The 9,217-nt window shown below is 40.4% G+C and overlaps 1 protein-coding gene across 2 annotated transcripts; it reads right to left on the bottom strand.

Moving 5' to 3' along the window:
• Nucleotides 1–491: 491 nt before the first annotated feature.
• Nucleotides 492–5,730, bottom strand: cldn35 (claudin 35). Of its 2 annotated transcripts, none has more exons than XM_082185144.1 (2): nt 4,682–5,730; nt 492–4,594 (listed from the first exon to the last, which is right to left on the bottom strand). In XM_082185144.1, the coding sequence occupies exon 2, from the start codon at nt 2,944–2,946 to the stop codon at nt 2,260–2,262; it is 687 nt and encodes a 228-aa protein (XP_082041270.1). In that variant the 5' UTR covers nt 2,947–4,594; nt 4,682–5,730; the 3' UTR covers nt 492–2,259. The 2 variants fall into 2 exon arrangements, with proteins under 2 accessions (XP_082041270.1, XP_082041271.1); XM_082185145.1 differs by having other exon boundaries at nt 492–3,173; nt 3,341–5,730.
• Nucleotides 5,731–9,217: the final 3,487 nt, after the last annotated feature.

Here is a 9,217-nt window from a genome sequence, read left to right on the forward strand (position 1 = left end):
AATCGTCGAACGCTTTAGAGCGACAGACTGAAGTTTGATCTCTTTTTAAAGACGACACTTGGCAGATTATTGATGAAGTTTTGAAAAGTTCTAAAATTGTAAATTTATTGTAATGAAAAATGCTCAAAAATACTATTTCAAAACAAGTTTAGAAAATCAAAGCCATAAATCTAAACAAGCCGTGTTCCAAATTTGAGGCTGATATCTCCAAAAATGAGCTTGAATTAGTCTCTCATTCATTTCCAATGCGCTCATTTTTGACCATAAACAATACAAGCGTGACTATTTTTATACAGGACCATTTACCCTTTTCAAATCATGTCCACGAGTGTTTTATGTGTTCACACAGAAAGTGCCAAAACCGTAACCAAATTTCGTACCATTCCGATGAAGTAAAAAAATGGTCAAAAATGACCAAAAAGCACCAGAGGATTATTTAATGTTTTTTATTCTTTACATTGCTAAAATGATTGCGCTGTTATTATTGAATATCACATCACACATCCTTTTTATTCCTAAAATGGTTCAAACACACATTTTCAATAAATATAGAAACCACAGTGAACAGCGTTGTGTTGACATGCGTCTACAAAACACAAGATAAATTACAATTTACACAAGAACAAAAACACTGCAAAATGGGCCTGAGTTCAGTTAGCCCACAGATAATACCACTGGTCTAAAACCAGTTTAAAAACAAATGAACACTTTAGTTTGGGGACCAATTCTCACTATTAACTAGTTATTTATTATCATGCATATTACTAAGATATTGGCTGTTTATTAGTACTTATAAAGCACATATTAATGCCTTATTCTGCATGATCATATTCTCCATCCCTTAATCACCCAAAACCTAAACCTAACAACTACCTTACTAACTATTAATAAGCAGTAATTACGAGTTTGAGGCAAAAGTCGTAGTTATTAGTGAATATGTTCCCCAGACTAAAGTGACCAAAGTCAAACTAAGAGGTAAAATCTAAATAAAGTACTCATAAACAGGACAGAACCTGAATAAACACCAGTAATAGGCAGAGAGAGACACTCGGACCCACTGCACACACTCGAACACTATGATCTCGCTCTAGATACTAGACCGTCGTTAATTAAAGGTGCACTCAGTAAATCTTCCCACGTTAGAAAGCTTTACTCCTAGAGAAATTATTAATAATGCATTTGACATGTAAAATGATGTACACTCACCCTTAACGAGACTGACATGTTGAGAGCTCATTGAGAACACTGTGTATTACGATTCAGTTAAGTTAAAACATGAGCTAATTGGGATCCGACAATCTATTTATCAACCGTAATTGGCAATCATAATTTTTTTTTTCAATTAAATTTTTTGCTAGCGTTGCAGAAATTACATATTTTAAAGCTACATCTTTTTTGTACAATCCGTTTTTCAAGTTCTAATCCTCCCAACGTGAATCTACTAACTCTCCTGACGGCTTTATCGGATAAAAATGGCGGATTCGGCGGATTATGATTGGTCAGATCGCCTGTCAATCAAACTCCATGTGAAGAGTCAATTGGATTGCAAATGCATTTTGGTGCCACTAGATATGCAGAAATTCACCTGTGGTGAAAATCCAGCGTTTAATGTAGTTTATGTGTCTATGTGGTGTTTTTAATCTGCTTTAAGACAAAGCATGTGTAAGTTCATAAGTCGACAGCATTGCTGAGTATTTCCTCCTTAAAACTGCAGTGAACCAAAGACAGTCTCAAACACACACTTTGAAATCGCTGGTGTTTCTGACGTCACAAACGACCTTGTAACCAATCAGATCAACGTGTGATCGTCAACCAGTGGATCTCTGAGCTGAGTGAGTGAGTGGAGGCGGGGCACATTTGCATATTCATAGAACCGCGCATACTAAATGAGACAAGGGTGTCGAGTTACATTCAAGATATTTTAAGGCAATTTTTTTCAAGGAACAACATTTTGGTGATCAAAGATGAGTTTTAAGAGATTAAATGATTGACTACAGGGGGACGTTAAATATAAAGCTTTAAAACCTAAACGTAAAACCCAACAGTATAACAATATGCATATTAAGGACAACATAACGAAAAAGTCAACAGCATCATGTGTCCGATTTACTAAACACAAGGAGCGAAGAAACAGAGTAGATAAATGATTGGACTTCAATTGCCACAAAATGCATCCGCCCATTGAAAAAAAAACAAGAATAAGTACTGAGTGCATCTTTAATTATTGTCCCTGTTGAGCCACGCCTTAACGTCTCTCCATCATACGTACTCCTTAAGAGGAAGGGTGCTGGTGGTGATAGTTTTGGGAAGATCGGGAGCAGAAGGCCTGGAGTTTGCAAAGCTACGACCCATGTACCCGCGTCTATACCCTCCTCTCTCCATGTGTGGACAAGTGCTGCTCAGAACCGCCCCGCTAATCATGAGGATCACGGCGGACGCCCATCCCAGGTAAATCGCCTGACCTAGCTCTCGCTTGTGCTGGAGGGGAACATTAGGGTTGTAGAAGTCTTGCACTACAGTGTTTGCAGTCCAAGAAACCGGGACTAGAACGCACAGGCCCGTTAGGATGAAGAGCACCCCGCCGGACAGCGCTATACCCGCCTTAGCGTGACGATCATCCCCGGCGCACGTGGTGCACTTCATTCCACAGCAAGAAACAGTGCAGGATAACCATCCCAAGAAGATAGCGATGCACATCAGCGCTCGAGCCGCCTGGATATCGGGCGGGAGAGCCAGCATGGAGTCGTAGGTCTTGCACTGCATGTGGCCGGTGGTCTGGTAGATGCAGTTCATCCAGATCCCCTGCCAAACGATCTCCGAGGTCAAGATGTTGCTGCCGATGAAGGCTGTGACCTTCCACTGGGGAAGCGCGGTCACTGCGATGGCCATCACCCAACCCGTCACAGCACAGGTGAAGCTGATCAGCTGCATGCCTGTGTTCACCATCTCGCCACCCTCTGAGTACCACGCCTCCTCGGGCCACAACCTCGACGACACCTTTACGCTGCAGGTGCTACAACTATGGATAACTGCCTCAGCCCTACTTGGCCACAGAGGTCGGCACGCTCGCCAATCCTCAGCCAGAAGCGTCGCTCAGTCCTCCTCGAAAAATCTCTCAAATTTCTCAATGCAAAATTTTATTTTAGTTCGTCTTTGGGTCACGTTTGCCAATCCTCAGCCAGAAGCGTTGCTCAGTCCTCACCGAAAGTTCCTTGCCAGTTTTGTCTAAAAGTTCTCAGAGCAAAATTTTGGCCCAGTTTGCCAATCCTAGACGGTTCCTTGCCAGATTTGTCTCAACTTTCTCAATGCAAAATTTTGTTTTAGTCCGTCTTTGGGTCACGTTTGCCAATCGCTCAGTCCTCAATGAAAGTTCCTTGCCAGTGTCGTCTCAAATTTCTTAATGCAAAATTCTGGCCCAGTTTGCCAATCCTCAGCCAGAAGCGTCACTCAATCCTCCTTGAAAGTCCTTTGTCAGTGTCGTCTCAAATATCTCAGAGCAAAATATTTTTTAATCCGTCTTTGGGTCACGTTCGCCAATCCTCATCAACTAGTTTTGGTTAGTAATTCCTCACCAGACCTCTTGGTTTGGCCTTTCCAATTTTTCAAAGAAACATTTTGTTCAACGTTATTCCAGCCGGTCACGTTTGCCAATCCGTCTCGGTCAGCCCTTCACGAAAGTTCCTTGCCAGTTTTGTCAGAGCAAAGTTTCGTTCTAGTCCGTCTTCTGGTCTCTCAGACTAGTTCACTTTCGCCTGGTCTTTTTTTTTTGAGGTGATGAATAATTGAAGAACTCAGAGCACTGCTGCCACTCGTCTCAACTCGCATACATGGGATTGATCAAACTTCAATGAGAGTCCCATCCGGAGGGTAGAAGTCGGTCTGGCACCACTGTAAAGTCCTATCAGTAAAGAAAGATCCACTCTTATCGCAGGGACACGTGTCTCTGTTGCCACCCAGTCCGGTGTTGCCTTTCCCAAATGGGTCACGCCGATTGAATTTGATACTGTGACGTGGCTGTCAAAGATGCATTACTTCCAAGGACCCAACACACGTCAAACAGTCTAACCGATGGCAAAGCCCTCTGTAAATTATCCAACGGCTTCGTTTGAAAAGTCTATTACACCTGTGAGGATAGAAGCCGTTGAGGAGTAAAGATGTCCTTTTCAAGATCTTTACGTTGGGTTTACTGCTCTTTTCCAGAGCAGAAACACAAAGGTTGCTGTGCTTCGGGCCACTTGTGCAAAGACAAAAGCGATTCCTCCCCGCAACAAAACCTTCACAGGTTGGTTGGTTGCGTTCAGAGTGGCGATCGCCTATTGGGCGGCCCGATAACCCTTACAGGTGATTCAAGTGTGCCAGTTTGGAAACACTGCTGAGCAAAGCCACTCTCAACCTGAAAGGAAAGCAGCGGATGGAGGGATATAAAGGCAGACGGAGCGAAACAGAGGTGGGAGGGAGGGCGAGCAAATCAATTAACACAAAGACAATCTATGGGCCATCAACAATACGCCCAAGCCTTTTGAAGGGCCGTTGCAAACGAGTGCTAGCTTTCCTTTATGAGACGGAGAAAGAAAGAAAACGTTTTTAGCCATTTCTGACAGCAAGATCCTCACGCTTTGCAACAGTATGCACATCAATTTTGTTTTGTTTTTTGTGATGGATACATTTCACACACACACACACTAAAGTATAACAGCGTTTCAGGCTGAGTGTGAATTTCCATGTCTGTGAAATTGTAGGGATATTTTTTACAAAGGTACAAATTGACCAATTACAGCAGGTTACCTTGCAAGGTGATTTAAAGAGGAATTATAGTGTTTGGGGGATAACTTGCATTTAAAACTTTTATTTGCTAAAGAGACTAATAAATGGTTTCAAATCATGTCATTTCGCCCTTGTTTTGTCCGGCTCCATGTGCAGACATTAGCGTCTGCGGTGATGAATTAAATATTATGGGTACAAGATCCCTGGTTTAAGTTTCCTTTCTCTGCCTCTCCTTGGCAACAGTGGTCATGACAACAGCACAGGACACGGGAATGAGAGAGGGGACACGAAACAAAGAGAGCAGACGAAAGAGTGACGGCCCACAGAGAAGCTCTGGAGAGGTTTAACAATCATACAAGGATGCAGATTATGAACAGCTGTGCAATAAAGACACGTGAGCGCAGTAATATCAGCAGCTGATGTGTAGGTATCAGTCTCTGCAAACAATGCAGTTCTCGAATGACACCGCAAAAACTAAAATCCTCATTTCATAGCTTTATGACTTACTTTCTTCAGTGTAACACAAAAATACTTTAAATCAGAACGTCCAAGCTGCTCGGTCACACTTTACTTTACAGTGTCCTCGTTACATATGTTACATGTACTTACCATAGTAATAACAGTAAATAATGCATAATTACATGCAACTAACCCTAAACCAAACCCTAATCCTACCCTAACCCTATAGTAAGTACATGTAGTTGCTTAATATTACTCAGTACTTAAATACATAATTACACTGTAACAATGACACTTTAAAATAAAGTGTAACCCTTTATTTTAAGGTGTCCTTGATAGTGTAATTATACATTTGAGTAATAGTACTTAACGTGTACTCACTATAGTGTTAAACTTAGGATTTACTGTTATTACTAAAGTACATGTAACAAGTGTACTGTTATTAGTTCAGTATATGTAACGTAACAAGTTTGTTATTACTAAAGTACATGTAGCAAATGTAACAGGTTTACTGTTATTACTAAAGTACATGTAACATAACAAATTTACGGTTATTACTAAAGTACATGTAACACCATTACTGTAATTACTAAAGCACATGTAACAAATGTAACAAGTTTGTTATTACTAAAGTACATGTAGCAAATGTAACAGGTTTACTGTTATTCAGTTTATGTAATGTAACAAGTTTACTGTCATTACTTCAGTATATGTAACGTAACAAGTTTATTACTAAAGTACAAGTAATAAATGTAACAAGTTAAATGTAACAAGTTGAATACATATACTGAAGTAATTACAATGTAACAAGTTTGTTATTACTAAAGTACATGTAGCAAATGTAACAGGTTTACTGTTATTACTAAAGTACGTGTAACATAACAAATTTACGGTTATTACTAAAGTACATGTAACACCATTACTGTAATTACTAAAGCACACGTAACAAATGTAACAAGTTTGTTATTACTAAAGTACATGTAGCAAATGTAACAGGTTTACTGTTATTCAGTTTATGTAATGTAACAAGTTTACTGTTATTACTCAAATACATGTACTGTAGTGATAAAAGTAAATTTGTTACATGTACTTTAGTAATAACAAACTTGTTACGTTACATATACTGAAGTAATAACAGTTAACTTGTTACATTTGTTACATGTGCTTTAGTAATAAACTATTTAGTATGTACTGTAGTAATAAAAGTAAATTTGTTACATGTAATGTAACAGGTTTACTGTAATTACTTCAGTATAATAGTATATGTAACAAGGACACTTTCAAATAAAGTGTTGCTGAATTAAAAATGTTGGTCTGTTGCATTAGAAAATCATTTGTACTTCAATTCAACAAAGAAAACCATCTACTCTGGATAGTGCTGCATCACAACAGTAAGTTATAGATATTAGCAGGCAATGCCATCTAGTGGCTTGGAAATCAATCTATTTTTGGAAAAAGTCCCTTAAAAAAAAGAAAATCAACATTTTAAAACAAAAGTTATGATAAATCAACTGTACTGTACATACTGACTTCAATAATGACAGGACACATAGGTGTGTGTTATAGGCATAAAATACCAATTTATTACTTTGCACAATAACACAAATATTCCCTGCAGGCTAAAAAAAAAAAAGGAGGGGAGATTTTTTTAAATGTCACCCAGCAATACAGCAACTGACGGGGCACTGGAACGGGAGAAGCTACAGGCGTTCCCCAGCAGGTCAAAGAAAACGTGCCCGCTATTGCTATCGGACAAATCACACAGCTCAGAACACGAGAATACAACCGCACAAAAAAAGCTACACACCAGTTATAGAAACAAAAAAATTAAATTACAATACACGTTTTTCAAATAACAAAGCCATATATATCAAATAGGAATTTAAAAAAAATCATGCTCTCTTTAAATCGGGGCAGAGAATGGCTTAAAAACAAAACAAGAGGTTAAAAGAGGTAATTCTTTCGCAGAGAGAAGTGTGGAGGAGCCACCAGGGCGGCGCCACAGAACAAAGAGGGAACCAGAACGAAAGGGCGAGGAGGTCAGTCTTAGTGGCCCGGCGATTGAAGAAAGTACCTCGTTTGGGTTCGAGCTCCCAAAGACCCGAGACCCTCACCCCTTCAGCCCCCACATCTGTCCCTCAGAGTTACTGACATTTACAGAGAAAACTTTAAAAATCCCGGACAACACCGCTACTCGAAACAGTCTCACTGTATTTGATTTACGCATTAAAAAAAAGAAAGAAAAAAAATTAAATTTCCGCGCCATAATAAATATTTCATAACAATACTCTGGCATGCAGGCGAGCACAGTTTAAATTTGAACATTTTTCCACATAGCCTAAAAGAGCTAGTCCACCATATGCACATTCCCACTGATTGATACAAGCAAAATAAGTACATAAACAAACGGCAATAAGATTCCAACCAACAGCCACATCGACGACTACAGCTTCTGAAGTTGTTCTGGATTTCGGGTTATATTGCTTTGCAATGATATCATGATAGAAACTGTCATGTAACAATTTAGCGAACCGCCTAAAAAGGACACAGACATACACTATCAAACGCGGTGTTCTCTGGAAGCCATGACTCGAGTATAACCTATCCGACGCCTCAATCCAATTTATTGCATGTGTCTTGCCCGATTCTTCCTCTTCTTCTGTCACGGGGCCAGCGTTCACGCCGCCGACAGGCCGGGGCTCAAACTCATTCATAGCAAACCTGCTGCTTTACGGATGGTTTATTACAAAAGGTTTTTTGGAGAGCGTCCTCCCTGACGAGGCGTGCGCGTTGGAGACCCTCAAACCAAAGGCTCCTGTGTCTTCATGCACGGTGTCCTATCTTTAATACGCAAGAGAAAGTTCATTCAGATTCATATCATCGATTCAAGTTCATACACACACACACACACACACACACACAGATAAGTAATAAACACACTTAAAGTGTAAAATTCATATAACTGCTGAACATTGCTAACTCCGCCCTAAAAGGTTCAGATTTGTCACTTTCTTGCCATTAACTTGGAGTTGAAACTCAAAACTGATCATTTCAAACGTGAAAAAAGGACAGACCGAAGCACTTTGGGCCCTCACAAGAAATTAAGCTTTATATAAAAACCCCCCACAATGCCTCCTAATTAGTTACGCGACCGATTTTCAGACAACTGATCAATATCGACATTAAAACGACAAGAACGACGGTTTATCTACTCTAACAAACTGTTAAAGTTTACCACAAAAAACATTTATATTAAACTCTTACAAATCTGATTTGAATCTTATGTATAAATGCATAAAAGAAGGGAGAGTGCTGTATGTTGCAAGCCTAGTCTGATACTGTGCAATGGCCAAACCTGTCCACCCTGTAAAATAACAACAACCATCCGAACGAGAACATCATGCGTGTCCGGTCTCGCCAGGACCGAGCCCGGGGTGCCCACGGGTAATGCTACTGCTACACAAAACCATCAGCTTATGAAAGCCCGTTGTGGAATATGCTTATAGAGTTGTAAATATTTATATATTTTTTTTATATATCTTTGTGTGAGTTAATATAAAAAAACGAGGCATTTACAGCAGTTCGCTCCTAGATTTCCCTTTACAATTCAGTGGCCTGCCATGAGACATGAACTCTCACTCACTCACTCACACACACACACACACGCACACGCACACACACACACACGCACACGCACGCACACGCACACGCACAACGACACACGAAACGGTAGCGGGGTAATGGGTATGTATACCCAGGTCACCTCGTTTTGTAAAAGACTGAGAGGAGAGTCCAAATACGACCATAAAAAGGAGACAAAACAAGTACCCCCCCCCCCCCCCCCCCCCCCCCCCCATACATGCAAGCCCCCACCCCCGCCCCGCCCTAATAGACATGTGACAAGATTCAGCCAATGGTGGCTTGAGGTAAAAGTAGACAGAGTCCAGCTTAGCTAAGAGAGCCAGAGCTGCCCTGACCAATGGCGCAGGTTTGC

This window comes from Leuciscus leuciscus (genome assembly GCF_965113295.1).
Source record: "Leuciscus leuciscus genome assembly, chromosome: 12".
Lineage (NCBI taxonomy): Eukaryota > Metazoa > Chordata > Actinopteri > Cypriniformes > Leuciscidae > Leuciscus > Leuciscus leuciscus.